Source organism: Salvelinus namaycush, chromosome 8 (genome assembly GCF_016432855.1).
Source record: "Salvelinus namaycush isolate Seneca chromosome 8, SaNama_1.0, whole genome shotgun sequence".
Taxonomy (NCBI): Eukaryota; Metazoa; Chordata; class Actinopteri; order Salmoniformes; family Salmonidae; genus Salvelinus; species Salvelinus namaycush.
The window spans coordinates 44,759,299-44,780,637 of NC_052314.1; the positions used below are offsets into that span (position 1 = coordinate 44,759,299).

Below are 21,339 nucleotides of genomic sequence, written 5' to 3' on the forward strand. Positions count from 1 at the left end.
TATAAACAGCACCCCAGACATTTTTTAAGCATGGCAGATAAGCCAACACTTATCTGTGTCTGTTTATGGTCCATTTTATGACCTTATTTTTTCCATGTCAGGGTTGAATATTAACTTTTCAGTATCTCCACCTCACCACCCCTTGTGCCTCCCTCCACACCCAACTAGTAATATCAAATAGGTATAATATATTGCTTTACATTAGGGCTCGGTCTACCTAGCTTTACATTCATATTAGTTCTCTATTGAGTTTTGTTCTTAGTGATTGTTTTGCTGTTTATGTAGCTGTTTTCTTCACCATAGTGTTTACAGATGGTGTTTGTTTCCAGAGGCCAAACCTCCCTCCGCTCCCTCGCAGAATTCTGCTGACGGCACATTTTACACAAACATTACAGTGCAATTTCAAGATAATGCCTGAAAGGAATTCTCTGTATGTGTCAATATGTAAACATTGAGGAGAGATGTTTGGAAGATGTAATTTACTTCACCACTTACATTTCATGGGTTGTAAACATTAGCTAAACGAATTCAAACAGCAATTATATTTACGTGTGATTATTATTATTATTTTTTAACATTAGAACACCCATATGGTAGAGATATGCCTTATTTCTTATACAGTCTATGGCCGAGATGCAATATTGAAAGACCCGTAAGACAAACGTTTGGGGTAGTACTGTTTGTCCTCGCTGCCAGTCCGTAGTAGGCCTTGAAACGAATGAAAGCTCACAAACTACCAAAGGTAGGGAGATAGTCTGAATGTATAGTTCTAAACATTTTGTATAACAATTTTCGACTACTTACCAAAATGTAACTTTACTCCTCAAAATAAATTGCGTTTGGTGGTTGATAAAAGGAAAGGTCACGTTTAAGGCGTCATAGAAGCTAGCTAGCTATTTAGCCAGCTAAGCTAGCTTGCGAACGTTAGTTGGCTTGCTAAATTTTCTAAATTTAGCTGGCTAGTTTCCTCCAATATATTCGTTCTGACCACGTTAGCTAACTCTTGCAGACAACTTGTCAGTACAAAGTAAATGTGACATAAGTTGCGAACAATACAGCTAACCTTACTGTTAGCCAGAAGATTCTAACGTTGCGCTTGTTTACATTGAGCTGCACTGGGGTCAGAACGCAATCATGGTTAGATTAAAGGCCCATTGCAGTCAACGTTTTGTATATATATATACCCACACTATGTAGTTGTAATAATATTGTGAAAAGGATAATGCCTTTGGTGTAAGAGCTCTTTGAAAAGATCCAGGCTGTATCACAACCGGCAGTGATTGGGAGTCCCAAAGGGCGACACACAATTAGCCCAGCGTTGGCCGGTGTAGGCCGTAATTGTAAATAAGAATTTGTTCTCAACTGACTTGCTGAGTTAAAGATTACATTTTAAAAAGGACACCTGAAATTTCAGCCTGTTTTGGTGGGATGGAGTTTTGGCCTGCCTGGTGACATCAAATTGTATTAGTCAGATGTGCCAAATGAAATGCTTATTTACGAGGCCCTAACCAACAGTGCAGTTCCCCCCCAAAATATGGATGAGAATAAGAGATAATTACAGAACAGCAGTAAAAAATAACAATATATACAGGGGGGTGCCGGTTAGTTGAGGTAGTATGTACATGTAGGTAGAGTTATTAAAGTGACTATGCATAGATGACAACAGAGAGGGGCAGTGGTATGGAGGGGGGCAATGCAAATAGTCTGGGTAGCCATTTGATTAGATGTTCAGGATTCTTATGGCTTGGGGTAGAAGCTGTTTAGAAGCCTCTTGGACCTAGACTTGACGCTCCGGTACCGCTTGCTGTGCGGTAGCAGAGAGAACAGTCTATGACTAGGGTGGCTGGAGTCTTTGACAATTTTTAGGGCCTTCCTCTGACACTGCCTAGTATAGAGGTCCTGAATGGCAGGAAACTTGGCCACAGTGATGTACTGGGCCGTTTGCACTGTAGAACCATTTGAGGATCTGAGGGACCCATGCCAAATCTTTTCAGTCTCCTGAGGGGGAATAGGTTTTTGTCGTGCCCGCTTCATGACTGGCTTAGTGTGCTTGGACCATGTTAGTTTGTTGGTGATGTGGACACCAAGGAACTTAAAGCTCTCAACCTGCTCCACTGCAGCCCCGTCGATGAAAATGGGGGCGTGCTCGGTCCTCTTTTTCCTATAGTCCACAATCATCTCCTTTGTCTTGATCACGTTGAAGGAGAGGTTGTTGTCCTGGCACCACACGGCCAAGTCAATGACCTACTCCATGTAGGCCATCTCGTTGTTGTCGGTGATCAGGCCTACCACTGTTGTGTCATCTGCAAATGTAATGATGGTGTTGGAGTCGTGCCTAGCCGTGCAGTCATGAGTGAACAGGGAGTACAGGAGGGGGCTGAGCACGCATCCCTGAGATGCCCCTGTGTTGAGGATCAGGGTGGCGGATGTGTTGTTAGCTACCCGTCAGGAAGTCCAGGATCCAGATGCAGAGGGAGGTGTTTAGTCCCAGGGTCCTTAGCTTATTGATGAGCTTTGAGGGCACTATGGTGTTGAATGCTGAGCTGTAGTCAATGAATAGCAATCTCACATAGGTGTTCCTTTTGTACAGGTGTGAAAGGGCAGTGTGGAGTGCAATAGAGATTGCATCGTCTGTGGATCTGTTGGGGCGGTATGCAAATTGGAGTGGGTCTAGGGTTTCTGGGATGATGGTGTTGATGTGAGCCATGACCAGCCTTTCAAAGCACTTCATGGCTACAGACGTGAGTGCTACGAGTCAGTAGCCATTTAGGCAGGTTACCTTAATGTTCTTGTGCACAGGCACTATTGTGGTCTGCTTAAAACATGTTGGTATTACAGACTCGGACAGGGAGAGGTTGAAAATGTCAGTGAAGACACTTGCTAGTTGGTCAGAGCATGCTCGGGGTACACATCCTGGTAATCTGTCTGGCCCTGCGGCCTTGTGAATGTTGACCTGTCTAAAGGTCTTACTCACATCAGCTGCGGAGAGCGTTATCACACAGTCTTCCGGTACAGCTGGTGCTCTCATGCATGTTTCAGTGTTATTTTCCTCGAAGCGAGCATAGAAGTAGTTTAGCTCGTCTGGTAGGCTCGTGTCACTGGGCAGCTCTCGGTTGTGCTTCCCTTTATAGTCTGTAATGGTTTGCAAGCCCTGCCACATTCTACGAGCATCAAAGCTGGTGTAGTATGACTCGATCTTTGTCCTGTATTGACGCTTTGTCTGTTTGATGAATCGTCGGAGGGCATAGCGGGATTTCTTATAAGTCTCTGGGTTAGAGTCCCACTCCTTGAAAGCGGCAGCTCTAGCTTTTAGCTCAGTGCAGATGCTGCCTGTAATCCATGGCTTCTGGTTGGTGTATGTACGTAAGGTCACTGTGGGGATGACGTCATCGATGCACTTATTGATGAAGCCAATGACAGATGTGGTGTACTCCTCAATGCCATTGGATGAATCCCGGAACATATTCCAGTCTGTGCTAGCAAAACAGTCCTGTAGCTTAGCATCTGCTTCATCTGACCACTTTTTTTTATTCATCTAGTCACTGATGCTTCCTGCTTTAATTTTTGCTTGTAAGCAGGAATCAGGAGGATGGAATTATGGTCAGATTTGCCAAATGGAGGGCGAGGGAGAGCTTTGTATGCATCTCTGTGTGTGGAGTATAGGTGGTCCCGAGTTCTTTTCCCTCTGGTTGCACATTTAACATGCTGATAGAAATTTGGTAAAACTGATTTAAGTTTCCCTGCAATAAAGTACCCAGCTACTAGGAGCGCCGCCTCAGTGTGAGGGTTTTCTTGTTTGCTTATGTAGAAATACAGCTCATTCTATGCTATCTTAGTGCCAACCTCTGATTGAGGTGGTATGTAAACAGCTACGAAGAATACAGATGAGAACTCTCTCGGTAGGTAGTGTGGTCTACAGCCTATCATGATATACTCATTCTCAGGTGAGCAATAGCTCGATACTTCTTTCGATATAGTGCACCAGCTGTTATTTACAAAAAATACATTGTCCGCCGGCCCTTATCTTACCAGACGCCGCTGTTCTATCCTGCCGGTACATCGTATAACCAGCCAGCTGTATGTTGATTTTGTCGTTGTTCAGCCATGACTCTGTGAAGCATAAGATGTTACAGTTTTGTTTGTCCCGTTGGTAGTTTAATCTTCCCTGTGACTCGTCGATTTTATTGTCCAAAGATTGCATGTTTGCTAGCAGAATTGAGGGAAGTGGGGGTTTATTCGATCGCCTCCGACTTCTCAGAAGGCAGCCCGCTCTCCGGCCTCTCTTTCTCCGCCTCCTCTTCATGCAGATCACGGGGGTCGGGGCCTGTTCCCGAGGGAGCCGTATATCCTCCGTCTCGGGCTCGTCAGAGTCGTGAAAGAAGAAACAGGATTCTGCTAGTCCGTGGTGAGTAATCACAGTTCTGATGTCTAGAAGTTATTTTCGATCGTATGAGATGGTAGCGGCAACATTATGTACAAAATGAGTAAAAAAAATAAGTTACAAACAACGCAGATAAATAAACACAATCGGTTGGGGGCATGTAAAACGTCTGCCTTCTGCTCCGGCTCCATCTTACATTCACCAGGTGGTAAATTAGTTAACTTCTTATGGCTGCAGCCCGACGTCGGTACACTTATGACAACAGCCAGCTCAAAGTGCAGGGTGCGAAATTCAAAAGATATTTTTTTTAAATATTTAACTTTCACACATTAACAAGTCCAATACAGCATATGAAAGGTACACATCTTGTGAATCCAGCCAACATGTCCGATTTTTAAAATGTTTTACAGGGAAGACACAATATGTAAATCTATTAGCTAACCACGTTAGCAAAAGACACCACTTTTTTTACTCCAACAGTTTTTTACTCCATCAGTAGCTATCACAAATTCGACCAAATAAAGATATAAATAGCCACTAACCAAGAAACAACTTCATCAGATGACAGTCTGATAACATTTATTGTATAGCATATGTTTTGTTAGAAAAATGTGCATATTTCAGGTATAAATCATAGTTTACATTGCAGCTACAATCAGAAATTGCACCGAAAGCAGCCATAATATTTACAGACACCAACGTCAAATACCTAATTACTCATCATAAAACATTTCTGAAAAATACATAGTGTACAGCAATTGAAAGACAGGCATCTTGTGATTCCAGACAATATTTCCGATTTATCAAGTGTTTTACAGCGAAAACACAATAGAGCGTTATATTAGCGTACCACAATAGCCAAAAACACAAGCAATTTCCCATTAGCAAAAGTTAGCGATCGTAACAAACAAGCAAAAGATATATAATTTTTGACTAACCTTGATTTTCTTCATCAGATGACAGTCCTATAACATCAGGTTATACATACACTTATGTTTTGTTCGAAAATGTGCATATTTAGAGCTGAAATCAGTGGTTACACATTGTGCTAACGTAGCATCTTTTTCCCACAACGTCTAAACAGCAACGATATTTTTCTGACACGTTTTCTGACACACATATTCTGACCAAATAGCTATTCATAAACATAAGTAAAAAATACATGTTGTATAGGAAATGATAGATCCATTAGTTCTTAATGAAATCGCAGTGTTAGAATTCTAAAAAATAACTTCATTACGACATCCAGCTTCGGTATAGCTGAGTACCCCAAAGTTGGGCGCCCACGACTAATTCACATGCACGACAGATATATGAATTAGCATAATAAAATGTTTCTTACTTTTGGTGATCTTCCGTCAGAATGTTGGACAAGGTGTCCATTGTCAAGAACAGTCGTTGTTTGGATTCAGAACGTTCATTTTCCCTCTCGATTTAGCACGCACACTTGCCAAGTGGCACAAAGCTCTCCAAGTCAACAAACGGAAGAGAACGGAACACGGCAAAACTCCCGAAAAATTTTCAATAATCTGATGAAACTATATTGAAAAAACATACTTTACGATGATATGGTCACATGTATCAAATAAAATCATAGCCGGAGAAATTAGTCGTCCATAACGACAGCTAAACAGAAGGCAAATCCATGTCCCTTTCGCGCGCTCCAGAAAACAGAAAATGGACGGTCACGTCATACAAAGAGCTTTTATTCCACCTCAGACCAAGATAAACACGAAATTTCTTCTCTCACCGCCTCTTGACACCCAGGGGAAGGTGTATGAAGTGCACGTAGACGCTTACGTATCATGCCCATGTATAGGCAGGGAGTAGAAGAGAGCCTCGGTTTCAGACATTCCACTTCCTGGTCAGGAAGTGTGCTGCAGAATGACTTCTGTTTCACTCAGAGAAATAATTCAAACGGTTTTAGAAACTGGAGAGTGTTTTCTATCCAATAGTAATAATAATATGCATATTGTACGAGCAAGAATTGAGTACGAGGCCGTTTGAAATGGGCACATTTTATCTGGCTACTCAATACGCCCCCTGCAGCCCAAACAGGTTAATAGACCAATGGGCGGTATTAGATTATGCTGAGCTGTGGGGCACTGGTCTATGGCCCGTGATGTGAATGGGAAAAGCGGTGAGGGAGGAGCACCTTTCTCAAATTGAACAGTAATCTACACCGCGCGGTCGTGTTGTCAACAAGGCAGCATGGTACATCATCCAGTAACATACAACCTCTCGCGTTTTTATCAAAAGCAATCACTTTTGAATGTGAACACAGAATCCTACTCATTACTGCACGTGCTTTAAATACGTCACTTTTGTTTTGAGCCAACTTCCCAGTGGGCTTTGAATGGGGCACATGGCTCACGCACGGGAGGCAGCACGGTTCCAAAATGAATGCAATCAACTTTCCCCCGTTGCAAAACATGCCTATCTGGGCGCCCAGGCCAGATTAATCGATTCCCTTCAGTAAGCGAGTGAGTTTCAAACCTCTCTGCCAATAACAGAAAGTTTCCCATTTTCCCCGCCCCACATAGACCACTCCCAGACAGTCCTAACAAAATTCTTGCTTGAGAAATTGCTATTTGCTAAGAAGCTATTTTTGTTTCTTGTTGACCATTTTAATTGAAAACAGTCACAGTAAGGTACTTAATGGTTACCCAGAAGTTATTTGATATTGAGAGAAAAATGGCAGCATTGGACCTTTAAGACACCGTGGAGGCAACAGTGGAGGCAACGCAAGATATGGAACAGAAAACCTACTTCAATGCAGGGATGGGATGTTACACTTTACTCTAAATTTGACCTACAGTTGAAGTTGGAAGTTAACATACACTTAGGTTGGAGTCATTAAAACTAATTTTTCAACCACTCCACAAATTTCTTGTTAACAAACTATAGTTTTGTCAAGACGGTTAGGACTTCTACTTTGTGCATGACACAAGTCATTTTTTCAACAATTGTTACAGACCGATTATTTCACTGTATCACAATTCCAGTGGGTCAGAAGTTTACATACACTAAGTTGACTGTGCCTTTAAACAGCTTGGAAAATTCCAGAAAATGATGTCATGGCTTTAGAAGCTTCTGATAGGCTAATTGACATAATTTGAGTCAATTGGAGGTGTACCTGTGGATGTATTTCAAGGCCTACCTTCAAACGCAATGCCTCTTTGCTTGACATCATGGGAAAATCAAAAGAAATCAGCCAAGACCTCAGAAAATAAATTGTAGACCTCCACAAGTCTGGTTCATCCTTGGGAGCAATTTCCAAACGCCTGAAGGTATCACGTTCATCTGTGCAAACAATCGTACGCAAGTATAAACACCATGGGACCACACGCGTTCTGTCTCCTAGAGATGAACATACTTTGGTGCTAAAAGTGCAAATCAATCCCAGAACAGCAGCAAAGGATCTTGTGAAGATGCTGGAGGAAACAGGTACAAAAGTATCTATATCCACAGTAAAACGAGTCCTATATCAACATAACCTGAAAGACCGCTCAGCAAGGAAGAAGCCACTGCGCCAAAACTGCCATAAAAAAGCCAGACTACGGTTTGCAACTGCACATGGGGACAAAGAGCGTACGTTTTGGAGAAATGTCCTCTGGTCTGATGAAACAAAAATAGAACTGTTTGGCCATAATGACCATCGTTATATTTGGAGGAAAAAGGGGAAGGCTTGCAGGCCGAAGAACACCATCTCAACCGTGAAGCACGGGGGTGGCAGCATCATGTTGTGGGGGTGCTTTGCTGCAGGAGGGACTGGTGCACTTCACAAGAAAGATGGCATCATGAGGACGGAAAATTAAGTGGATATATTGAAGCAACATCTCAAGACATCAGTCAGGAAGTTAAAGCTTGGGTCTTCCAAATGGACAATGACCCCAAGCATACTTCCAAAGTTGTGGCAAAATGGCTTAAGGACAACAAAGTCAAAGTATTGAAGTGGCCATCACAAAGCCCTGAGCTCAATCCCATAGAAAATTGGTGGGCAGAACTGAAAAAGCATGTGCGAGCAAGGAGGCCTAAAAACCTGACTCAGTTACACCAGCTCTGTCAGGAGGAATGGGCCAAAATTCACCCAACTTATTGTGGGAAGCTTGCGGAAGGCTACCTGAAACATTTGATCCAAGTTAAACAATTTAAAGGCAATGCTACCAAATACGAATTGAGTGTACGTAAACTTCTGACCCACTGGGAATGTGATGAAAGAAATAAAAGCTGAAATAAATAATTCTCTCTACTATTCTTCTGACATGTCACATTCTTAAAATAAAGTGGTGATCCTAACTGACCTAAGACAGGGATTTTTTACTATGATTAAATGTCAGGAATTGTGAAAAACTGAGTTTAAATGTATTTGAGTTTAAATGTATTTGGCTAAGATGTATGTAATCTTCCGACTTCAACTGTAAATCGAGAAGATTGAAATACTGCTAGTTTTCCGGAAAACTACCCTTTTTGTCCTCATGCTAGCTAGCAGTAGCCACTGCCACCGTTTTGGAATAGCAGTGGCAGCCAATCAGCTCATTTGTTGTGTTACGCAACATGTCATTCTATAATGGCTGCTGTGGCTCCTGCTGGATAGCATGAGGACGAAAAGGGCAGCTTTGAAAATAAGCAGTCGTTCAATCTTCCCGGTGTAACAGTTGGGATAATGGGACAATTCGGAGCACAACACAATTTCTCATCCCCAGAGTGTTATTCTAACCATGATGACGTTCCGACCCCAGTGCAACTCATTGTAAACAAGCATAACGGTAGGGTCGGAATCTGCTGGCTAGCTATCATGTGTGCAAGGCATGTCTATCATGTTGCTGCTTAAACTCAAGTGAAACTAATTTGATGAATGCATTTTGGACATCTCGTTACCACAGGCAACATCATGTCGGCGGACACCAAAATCGCAGAGCTTTTAACAGAGCTCCATCAACTCATAAAGCAGACGCAGGTAAGTCTCAACCAATGGTTTCTACACCCAAGTGCTGTTGTCATCAGGAGCACTGACCAGTAATTCAGGTACCACAGTGGAGGACGGTAATTTGATGAATAAATAGCTACCTAGCTAGTTATATTCAAATGTGACTCCAATGACTCATATTTTTACATCATGCCATCATAGGGATTGAAGTCACATTTGGGAGTAATGTAATACCTAGCAATACAGAATAGGAATGATATTCAGAGATCAAATTAAATCTCATTGCCAAACATCAATCACTGTAATACATTTACATTTTGTGTGCACATTGCATGTTATTCTTGCTGATATATTGCATCATTTTGCACCTTTGCAACAACCACATTGTAATATTAATCCCTTTCATTCTCTTTTTCAGGAGGAGCGGTCGCGCAGTGAACACAACCTGCTCAACATCCAGAAAACACATGAGAGGATGCAGACTGAGAACAAGAGTGAGCCTCTACCTCACCTCCCCACATTCCCCTTTTTCCATCAACACTGCAACACTATTTTATAACTCTTCATATTACTGTTACACACCGTTTCTAGTTATGTATCGTCTGGCTCGCCAGACACACACACGTCATGTTCTTCTATCCTCGTGGGGACCTAAAATTAATTTCCATTCAAAATCCTATTTTCCCTAACCCCTAAACCTAACCCTTACTTGTAACCCTAAACCTTACCACTAACCTCTTATCCTAATTGTAACCCTAACCCCTAAGATTAAAATAGCCTTTGTCCTCATGGGGACGTGGGAAATGTTACGATCCTTGTGGGGACATTGGGGCTTTTAGATCCCCATAAGGATAGACAACCCCCCCCCCCCCCCCACACACACACACACACAGTGTAATAAGGTGTTATTCTTGTCCCCATCTCCCCAGCCTCCCCTTACTACCGGACTAAGCTGAGGGGACTCTACACCACAGCCAGAGCAGATGCTGAGGCAGAGTGCAGGTCGGTAGCCTACACTTGAAAAAGAAAAGGAGAGCCGCACACTCTAGGAGCTCAGATGCAATAATTGAATAACCTAATAACCAACGTTTCGACAGACAAGCTGTCTTCATCAGGGTAGCCTACACTGATATCCCTATGCCCCTTGCCCTATGCCCCTTAAAGTGTCCACTGATCTGATATGGTAGGTTTGGTGTAAGCCATTTAATGTTTCCTTTCACCTATCCAACTGTGGTAGTTCAGTGTTTGGATGTGTTTTTGTCTTCCGTTCAGAAATCATCGCCACCATGTGGAGTAAGTAAGTACAGCTCCATTCCAAAGAAATAAGTCAGGCGCCACTCTTTCTCTCCCACAGTATTCTTCGTCATGCTCTCGACAAAATTGCAGAGATCAAATCCTTATTGGAGGAGAGGCGAATAGGTAAGAATGGCTGTGACTGAATTCTCATAACAGCCTACATCCTATTTAGGAAGGAGAGGAGACGAGAATAAGCCACTGTTAACTATTGAGATGCAGCCCATGCCTCACTCTTTGCTCTCTCTCCTCTCCCCCAGCGGCTAAGATGGCAGGGGTGAACAGCGACAATGACCCCCCCAGGAAGACCATGCGGAGGGGGGTGCTGATGACGCTGCTCCAACAGTCAGCCATGACGCTCCCGCTGTGGATTGGCAAGCCAGGAGACAGGTAGGGTCTGATGATTCAGTCTCTCCTAAGCTCAGTATAGTAGTGCACAACATTTTACAACGGGAAACAAAAATCTGTGTTCTTTTTTTTGGTATCTAATTTTGTGGTATCCAATTGGTAGTAGTTACAGTCTTGTCTCATCGCTGCAACTCCCGTATGGACTCGGGAGGCGAAGGTCGAGAGCCATGCGTCCTCCGAAACACAACTCAACCAAGCTGCACTGCTTCTTGACACACTGCCCATCCAACCTGGAAGCCAGCCGCACCAATGTGTCGGAGGAAACACCGTACACCTGGCTACCGTGTCGGGTGCACTGCGCCCGGCCCGCCACAGGAGTCGCTAGTGGGCGATGAGACAAGGATATCCCTGCCGGCCAAACCCACCCTTAAGCCGGACGACGCTGGGCCAATTGTGCGCCGCCCCATGGGCCCCCCGGTCGCGGCCGGCTGCGACAGAGCCTAGACTCGAACCCAGACTCTAGTGGCACAGCTAGGACTGCGATGCAGTGCCTTAGACCACTGCGCCACTCGGGAGGCCAAAATCTGTGTTCTTGTTGTGTACATTTCAAGTTCAGTACCCCCACCCCCATTTCTTTTCCACCTGCCCCTTTTTTCTGTCCTCCATTACTATATTACTCCCTCACCCCTAAAACCCTCCATCCTTCCCTGTATCCCCCTCTCCTCCAGTCCTCCTCCCCTGTGTGGGGCGATGCCAGCCAACAGTGACTACGTGGCCAAGCAAGGGGACAAGGTGGCAGCGCGGGTCAAGGCCGTGGACGGAGACGAACAGTGGATCCTGGCCGAGGTGGTCAGCTACAGCCACTCCACCAACAAGTAACTATCAGCAAATCAGCTCCAGCCACTGTTAGCCAATCAAGTACAGCCATGTACCACTGTTACCACTCAACTACAGCCTTTAACACTTTTAGCCAATCAGCTACAACACAGACTGTCTTGAGTTGTATTCTTTTGCTCTATCCTTCAGGTACGAAGTGGATGACATTGATGAGGAAGGAAAAGAGTAAGTCAATGTCTTCATTTTCTATATTTCTCTTCCTACTATTTTGTCTTGTAGTACATTATATTTTATGCCCTGAAAATCTCACCTCGGATATAATGACAATTATCTACTCTGCTTCTTATCTCCCACCCTCCCATCCTCCTCCTCCAGGAGACACACCCTGAGCAGGCGGCGTATCATCCCCCTACCCCAGTGGAAGGCCAACCCAGAGACGGACCCGGAGGCCCTGTTCAGTAAAGACCAGCTGGTACTGGCCCTCTACCCTCAGACCACCTGCTTCTACAGAGCCCTCATCCACACACACCCACACCGGGTGAGACAAGGAAAGGGAGAGGAGAGGAGCGGGGGGGTGGGCTGATTGGCGTAATTTGAATACATTTTATTTGATGACGAAACTACATAAAGCTGGTTCAGAGATAATGTTACTGTACACCAAACCCTGCATCCAGGCAGGCCCCTCGCTTGGCAGCTTCCCCTCCAGCAATCCTAACCTTAACCATTATTGGGGAAAATGCTAAACTGACCCCAACTCTGTTCTCTCCACTAACCACCATGCTCTCTGCTCTCTCAGCCCCAGGACGACTACTCAGTGCTGTTTGAGGACACGTCGTACGCAGACGGCTACTCCCCGCCCCTCAACGTAGCTCAGAGATACGTGGTGGCCTGCAAAGAGAACAAAAAGAAGTAAAGAAGAGACTGATGAAGAGGAGAAGAAAGAGAGGAGTCAGGAGAAATCAAGGGGACTGTGACTGAAGATACTGTATTTTGTCAGACTTGACAAGTGTTCCTAGACAAGTGTTTCCAACCACCCCCCTCCCCAGAATAACAATGGATTCCATACCTTAGTATGGACACACTGAGGGCGGGTTTTAAATAAAATAACATCAAATCAAACTTTACTTGTCACATGCGCCGAATACAAGTCTAGACCTTGTAAGATGTAAGATGCTTACTTACAAGCCCTTAACCAAAGGTGCAGTTCAAGGAGAATTATTAAAATATTTACCAAATAAAGTAAAAAGTAACACAATAACATAACAATAACGTGGCTATATACAGGGGGTACCGATACCGAGTCAGTGTGTGGGGGTACAGTTTAGAGGTAATTTGTACATGTAGGTAGGGGTGAAGTGACTATGCATAGATAATAAACAGCGAGTAGCAGCAGTGTACAAAACAAATGGAGGGGGGTAATAGTCCGGTGGCCATTTGATTAATTGCTCAGCAGTCTTATGGCTTGGGGGTAGAAGCTGTTAAGGAGCCTTTTGGTCCTAGACTTGGCGCTCAGGTACCGCTTGCCGTGCGGTAGCAGAGAAAATAGTCTATGACTTGGGTGACTGGAGTCTCTGACGATTTTATGGGCTTTCCTCTGACACCGCCTCTTATATAGGTCCTGGATTGCAGGAAGCTTGGCCCCAGTGATGTACTGGGTCGTACGCACTACCCTCTGTATCGCCTTACGGTCAGATGCTGAGCAGTTGCCATACCAGGCGGTGATGCGACCGGTCAGGATGCTCTCTATGGTGCAGCTGTAGAACTTTTTGAAGATCTGGGGATCCATGCCAAATCTTTTCAGTCTCCCGAGGGGGAAAGGTTTTGTCGTGCCCTCTTCATGACTGTCTTGGTGTGTTTGGACCATGATAGATCATTGGTGATGTGGACACCAAGGAACTTGAAGCTCTCAACCTGCTCCACTGCAGCCCCGTCGATGAAAATGGGGGCGTGCTTGGTCCTCTTTGCTCGGTGATCAGGCCTACCACTGTTGTCATCAGCAAACTTAATGATGATGTTGGAGTCTTGTTTGGCCACGCAGTCGTGGGTAAACAGGGAGTGCAGGAGGGGACTAAGTACACACCCCTGAAGGGCTCCAGTGTTGAGGATCAGCGTGGCAGACGTGTTGTTGCCTACCCTTACCACCTGGGGGCGGCCCGTCAGGAAGTCCAGGATCCAGTTGCAGAGGGAGGTGTTTAGTCCCAGGGTCCTTAGCTTAGTGATGAGCTTTGAGGGCACTATGGTGATGAAAGCTGAGCTGTAGTCAAATGAACACCATTCTCACATAGGTGTTCCTTTTGTCCAGGTGTGAAAGGGCAGTGTGGAGTGCGATTGAGATTGCGTCATCTGTGGATCTGTTGGAGCGCTATGTGATTTGGAGTGGGTCTAGGGTATCCGGGAGGATGCTGTTGATGTGAGCCATGACCAGCCTTTCAAAGCACTTCATGGCTACCGACATGAATGCTACGTGGCGGTAATCATTTAGACAGGTTACCTTCGCTTCCTTGGGCACAGAGACTATGGTGGTCTGCTTGAAACATGTAGGTATTACAGACTCAGTCAGAGAGAGGTTGAATATGTCAGTGAAGACAATTGCCAGTTGGTCCGCGCATGCTTTGAGTACACGTCCTGGTAATCTATCTGGCCCCGTGGCTTTGTGAATGTTGACCTGTTTAAAGGTCTTGCCCACATCGGCTACCGAGAGCGTTACCACACAGTCATCCAGACCATCTGGTGCTCTCAGGCATGCTTCAGTGTTGCTTGCCTCGAAGCGAACATAAAAGGCATTTAGCTCGTCTGGTAGGCTCGCGTCACTGAGCAGCTCGTGTCTGGGTTTTCCTTTGTAGTCCGTAATAGTTTAAGCCCAGCCACATCCGACGAGTGTCAGTCGGTGTAGTAGGGTTCAATCTTAATCCTGTATTGACACTTTGCTTGTTTGATGGTTCGTCTGAGGGCATAGCGGGATTTCTCATAGGCGTCCGGGTTTTGTGTCCCGCTCCTTGAAAGTGGCAGCTCTAGCTTTTAGCTCGATGCGGATGTTGTCTGTAAATCATGGCTTCTGGTTGGGATATGTACGTACGGTCACTGTGGGGACGACGTCGTCAATGCACTTATTGATGAAGCAGATGACTGAGGTGGTATACTCCTCAATGCCATTGGATGAATCCCGGAACATATTCCAGTCTGCGCTAGAAAAACAGTCCTGTAGCGTAGCATCCGCATCATCTGACCACTTCTGTATTGAGCAAGTCACTGGTACTTCCTGCTTTAGATTTTTTGCTTGTAAGCAGGAATCAGGAGGATAGAATTATGGTCAGATTTGCCAAATGGAGGGCAGGGAGAGCTTTGTATGGATCTCTGTGTGTGGAGTAAAGGTGGTCTAGAGTTTTTTTTTTCTCTGGTTGCACATGTGGCATGTTAGTAAAAATTTGTTTTGGGACGCTATCTGTGAGGCTCAGTCAATCTAGGGAGTTGTATTGATATCCAACGGTGTGTTATGGCTCATCTGTTTTGTCATTGTGAGACATGCAGGATGTTCTGTCTGTATTTGCCTGGTAGTGACATGACTATGCTTCTTGTGGAATGAGCTATGCTGCATGTGTTAATATCTTTTTTTAAATATATTTTGTAGCAGGCTCAAGGGTGTGGGGTTGCCACATCACCAAGTTCAATAACAAAACATGCATCAGTAGCACAAATAGAATGCAAATGGGAAGTTTATTAGGGGTTTTGGTACACTGGGGAAGAGGGGAATTCACCAATCACCACAATCCACAAGCCGTTTTCCAGGGGTAATTCTCACACTCGGGTCCTCAGCCAATCCGGTCCGGTACACAAGGGGGGTAAACTCACAGATAGTGTTCTCTCTTGTCCCACTCTTCATAACGCTCTTGATTCTCTCCTACTCTGCCCCTTTGTGTAGGCTGCTTCCTCCTTTATCCCCAAGCACTCCCTGGCTTAACGAAACACAGCCTTTCCTCGTTGGGGCAGGAAGTCCATATAAGGCCCGGGGGTGGAGCCAACGGGCTGCCATATATCTCCCCTCAATAACAACGCCCCTCACCTCTCCCTGCCATCTGCTGCAATGTTAACAAAAACCAATGTTTTTCATTTGTATGTCGACTAAGGATACTGAGTAAGAATAAACTGTTTTTATATTCAGTACCAGTCAAAAGTGTGGACGCACTGTGGTGGTTATTTCTGTATTATCAAATGAGAAGAGACAAACTTATCACACAAGTCAGAGTTATACTTAATCAAAAATCTTTATTCACTCATTAATAAGGGAGCAAGGTCACTACATGCACACAGAGTGAATGCAGTGAGAGCTCAAATAATACAGACGCAAGGGGTTTATATAGAAACCCAAGAACTGCTTAGTCATGGTTGGTTCCACCCCTCCCCAGCAGATCAGGGCAATATAAGCTACCTTGTTTTCTTCTTGTGGCCAGGTGTATCGGGTCATAGCGCACCAACAAGTGATAACGTTATTTCCGTTACTCCTTTCTCTACCAAGCCAGCCTCCGTTCTCTTCCATCTCCCCACAGCTGTGCCCTTGGAAGATAGTAAAAGAACAGGATTGGCTGAAGAACTGTGGTCACTTCTCAGAGGCTCTTTGTCTTATGCCGTGTGACCAGGTTACTCAGAAGCAAATAGAAATTGAAACAATACAGGTCTATCTGTTCCTCAAGTATATCTCTATCCCATGTCCTTGACTATACACCTAGACCAACTGGTTGGAGTTAATGTGGAAGAGATGAACCATACTTTCTCAGAAGCACAGCATTGGCACTAAAGAAATGTCTTTACTGTCGTTAAGCATATTAATTAACTATTAATATTAAACAAAAAAGGTAAATACATTATTTTTCTCTCACAACACCTACTCATTCAAGGGTTTTTCTTTATTTTTACTATTTTCTACATTGTAGAATAATAGGGAAGACATCAAAACTATGAAATAACACATGGAATGTTTAACCAAAAAAGTGTTAAACAAACATATTTTATATTTGAGAGCCAATTGTTGTGTTGTGACAAGGTAGGGTTGGTATACAGAAGATTTGGTAAAAGACCAAGTCCATATTATTGTGAGAACAGCTCAAATAAGCAGAGAAACAACAATACATCATTACTTTAAGACATGAAGGTCAGTCAATACGGAAAATTTCAAGGACCATGAAAGTTTCGTCAAGTGCAGTCGCAAAAACCATCAAGCACTATGATGAAACTGGCTCTCATGAGGACCGCCACAGGAAAGGAAGACCCAGAGTTACCTCTGCTGCAGAGGATAAGTTCATTAGAGTTACCAGCCTCAGAAATTGGAGCCCAAATAAATGCTTTACAGAGTTCAAGTAACAGACACATCTCAACATCAACTGTTCAGAGGAGACTGTGAATCAAGCCTTCATGGTCAAATTGCTGCAAAGAAACCACTACTAAAGGACACCAATAATAAGAGATTTGCTTGGACCAAGAAACACGAGCAATAGACATTATACCGGTGGAAATCTGTCATTTGGTCTGATGAGTCCAAATGTGAGATTTTTGGTTCCAACCGCTGTGTCTTTGTGAGTCGCAGAGTAGGTGAACGGTGATCTCTGCATGTGTGGTTCCCAGTGTGAAGCATGGTGGAGGAGGAGTGGGGGTGCTTTGCTAGTGAGACTGTGATTTATTTAGAATTCAAGGCACACTTAACCAGCATGGCTACCACAGCATTCTGCAGCGATACGCCATCCTATCTGGTTTGCGCTTAGTGGGACTATCATTTGTTTTTCAACAGGACAATGACCAAACACACCTCCTGGCTGTGTAAGGGCTATTTCACCAAGAATGAGAGTGATGGAGTGCCTTATTAGATGACCTGGCCTCCACAATCACCCAACCTCAACCCAATTGAGATGGTTTGGGATGAGTTGGACCGCAGAATGAAGGAAAAGCAGCCAACAAGTGTGTGTGGGAACTCCTTCAAGACTGTTGGAAAAGCATTCCAGGTGAAGCTGATGGAGAGAATGCCAAGCGTGTGCAAAGCTGTCATCAAGGCAAAGGGTAGCTACTTTGAAGAATCTAAAATACATTTTTAAAAATTGACACTTTTTTGGGTTACTTTATGATTCCCTATGTGTTATTTCATAGTTTTAATATCTTCGCTATAATTCCTCAATGTATAGTAAAAAATAATAATAGTAAAAATAAAGACAAACCCTTGAATGAGTAGGTGTGTCCAAACTTTTGACTGGTATTATTATATATATATAATATATATATATATTTAGGCTCTATTTGAGTACACTTTATTTGCTAGAATAGAGTAGACTGTTCATAGCGGGATTTCTTATAAACTTCCGAGTTAGAGTCCCGCTCCTTGAAAGCGGCAGCTCTACCCTTTAGCTCAGTGCGAATGTTGACTGTAATCCATGGCTTCTGGTTGGGGTATGTACGTACAGTCAGTGTGGGGACGACGTGATCAATGCACTTATTTGTGAAGCCAGTGACTGATGTGGTGTACTCCTCAATGCCATCGGCAGAATCCCGGAACATATTCTAGTCTGTGCTAGCAAAACAGTCCTGTAGTTTAGCATCTGCTTCATCTGACCACTTTTTTATTGATCTAGTCACTGGTGCTTCCTGCTTTTAATTTTTGCTTGTAAGCAGGAATCAGGAGGATAGAATTATGGTCGGATTTGGGGGGAGAGGGAGAGCTTTGTACGCGTCTCTGTGTGTGGAGTAAAGGTGGTCTAGAGTTTTTTTCCCTCTGGTTGCACATTTAACATGCTGGTAGAAATGAGGTAAAACATATTTAAGTTTCCCTGCATTAAAGCCCCCGGCCACCAGAAGTGCCGCCTCTGGATGAACGTTTTCCTGTTTCCTAATGGCCGTATACAGCTCATTGAGTGAGGTCATAATACCAGCATCGGTTTGTGGTGGTAAATAGACAGCTACGAAGAATATAGATGAAATCTCTCTTGGTAGATAGTGTGGTCTACAGCTAATCATGAGATGCTCTACCTCAGGCGAGCAAAACCTTGAGACTTCCTTAGATATCGTGCACCAGCTGTTGTTTACAAATATACATAGACCGCCACCCCTTGTCTTACCAGAAGCTGCTGTTCTATCCTGCCGATACAGTGTGTAACCCGGCAGCTATATGTTATTCATGTCGTCGTTCAGTCACGACTCGGTGAAACATAAGATATTACAGTTTTTAATGTTAAGTCGGTAGGATATACGTGCTTGTAGTTCATCCACTTTATTATCCAGCGATTGTACATTGGCCAATAGTACCGATGGCAAAGGCAGATTAGCCACTCGTCGCCGGATCCTTACAAGGCACCCCGATCTCCTTCCGCGATATCTCTGTCTCTTTCTCCTGTGAATGACAGCGATGAGAGCCTTATCGGGTGTCTCACCTCATATTTTTCTCCTTGTGGTTACCCAGCATTGTTGCTTATTTACCAGGTAAGAATAAGTGAAACAAGAACTGAAGCAATAGACTCAACGAGAGCTTTAAATAAACGGTGTGTCTTAGAAAAGCTGGGCATGGCTGACATGAAAAATACATTAAGAGGAAAGGATCCACAGACAGAGGCTGATTATCTTTCTGCACATCTCTTCATTTACAACCGTGGCCAAAAGTTTTGAGAATGACACAAATATTAATTTTCACAGTCTGCTGCCTCAGTTTGTATGATGGAAATTTGCATAAGAGGGACTTTGCAATTAACTGAATCCCCCCAAAACATTTCCACTGCATTTCAGCCCTGCCACAAAAGGACCAGCTGACATCATGTCAGTGATTCTCTCGTTAACACAGGTGTGAGTGTTGACGAGGACAATGCTGGAGATCACTCTGTCATGCTGATTGAGTTCAAAAGGAGGGTGATGCTTGGAATCATTGTTCTTCCTCTGTCAAACATGGTTACCTGCAAGGAAACACGTGCCGTCATCATTGCTTTGCACAAAAAGGGCTTCACAGGCAAGGATATTGCTGCCAGTAAGATTGTGCCAAAATCAACCATTTATCAGATCATCAAGAACTTCAAGGAGAGCTGTTCAATTGTTGTAAAAAGGCTTCAGGGCGCCCAAGAAAGTCCAGCAAGCGCCAGGACCGTCTCCTAAAGTTGATTCAGCTGCAGGATCGGGGCACCACCAGTACAGAGCTTGCTCAGGAATGGCAGCAGGCAGGTGTGAGCGCATCTGCACGCACAGTGAGGTGAAGACTTTTGGAGGATGGCCTGGTGTCAAGAAGGGCAGCAAAGAAGCCACTTCTCTCCAGGAAAAACATCAGGGACAGACTGATATTCTGCAAAAGGTACAGGGATTGGACTGCTGAGGACTGGGGTAAAGTAATTTTCTCTGATGAATCCCCTTTCCGATTGTTTGGGGCATCCGGAAAAAAGCTTGTCCGGAGAAGACAAGGTGAGCGCTACCATCAGTCCTGTGTCATGCCAACAGTAAAGCATCCTGAGACCATTCATGTGTGGGGTTGCTCCTCAGCCAAGGGAGTGGGCTCACTCACAATTTTGCCTAAGAACACAGACATGAATAAAGAATGGTACCAACACATCCTCCGAGAGCAACTTCTCTCAACCACCCAGGAACAGTTTGGTGATGAACAATGCCTTTTTCAGCATGATGGAGCACCTTGCCATAAGGCAAAAGTGATAACTAAGTGGCTCGGGGAACAAAACATCAATATTTTGGGTCCATGGCCAGGAAACTCCCCAGACCTTTATCCCATTGAGAACTTCCTCAAGAGACAAACTCCAAGCATTGATTATGCAAGAATGGGCTGCCATCAGTCAGGATGTGGCCCAGAAGTTAATTGACAGCATGCCAGGGCGGATTGCAGTGGTCTTGAAAAAGAAGGGTCAACACTGCAAATATTGACTCTTTGCATCAACTTCATGTTATTGTCAATAAAAGCCTTTGACACGTATGAAATGCTTGTAATTATACTTCAGTATTCCACAGTAACATCTGACAAAAATATCTAAAGACACTGAATCAGCAAACTTTGTGGAAATTAATATTTGTGTCATTCTCAAAACTTTTGGCCACGACTGTACAATGCTGGCTGCCATGGTTAACACAAATGCAAGACATTGAAAGCTACCTGAATTGACTCATTAAAGTAACATAAGTAGGCCTACAGTATCACAGCGAGGTCAAACAGGTTGATTGTGTTTGTGTGTGTGTTAGTCAGATTATCCAGTGTCCACAGCAACACTATTGATTATTCTCTAACCTCAGTGCATGTGGTGCACTATGGTCTTAGGCATGCTCTCACAAACCCTCATCTTTTCTCTCCCCGTCTCCCCTTTCGGAGGGCCTGAGACTCTTGGACTGTGACTGAGGATACCCTGGCCTGACACCTGGACCTGCCTGGCCCAATCCCACCTGGCCCGCCTCTACCTGCCACCTGCCTGTTGCTGTCTCCACTGGTTCTTTCTCCCCCTCAAGTCCCACACACTCAGAAACTTGGATTCTATTACTTACCATGACGTCTTTATGAAAAGCCATCTGACCGTAGGGTTTTGAATTGTTAAGTCAT

General features: G+C 44.3%; 1 protein-coding gene across 2 annotated transcripts; it reads left to right on the forward strand.

Moving 5' to 3' along the window:
• The first annotated feature begins 665 nt into the window (after positions 1-665).
• Positions 666-13,108, forward strand: LOC120052714 (SAGA-associated factor 29). Of its 2 annotated transcripts, none has more exons than XM_038999790.1 (10): positions 666-742; positions 9,268-9,341; positions 9,730-9,805; positions 10,241-10,313; positions 10,666-10,730; positions 10,865-10,994; positions 11,681-11,827; positions 11,979-12,014; positions 12,165-12,327; positions 12,586-13,108. In XM_038999790.1, the coding sequence occupies exons 2-10, from the start codon at positions 9,276-9,278 to the stop codon at positions 12,700-12,702; spliced, it is 873 nt and encodes a 290-aa protein (XP_038855718.1). In that variant the 5' UTR covers positions 666-742; positions 9,268-9,275; the 3' UTR covers positions 12,703-13,108. The 2 variants fall into 2 exon arrangements, with proteins under 2 accessions (XP_038855718.1, XP_038855717.1); XM_038999789.1 differs by lacking the exon at positions 666-742 and adding an exon at positions 4,361-4,405.
• The last annotated feature ends 8,231 nt before the right edge of the window (positions 13,109-21,339 follow it).

Coding starts and splice junctions, on each gene's coding strand:
- LOC120052714 (XM_038999790.1), top strand. CDS start 9,276: ATGTCGGCGGACACCAAAATCGCAGAGCTTTTAACAGAGCTCCATCAA. Junction 9,342..9,729: donor AACTCATAAAGCAGACGCAG/GTAAGTCTCAAC, acceptor TCTCTTTTTCAG/GAGGAGCGGTCGCGCAGTGA. Junction 10,314..10,665: donor GATGCTGAGGCAGAGTGCAG/GTCGGTAGCCTA, acceptor TCTCTCCCACAG/TATTCTTCGTCATGCTCTCG.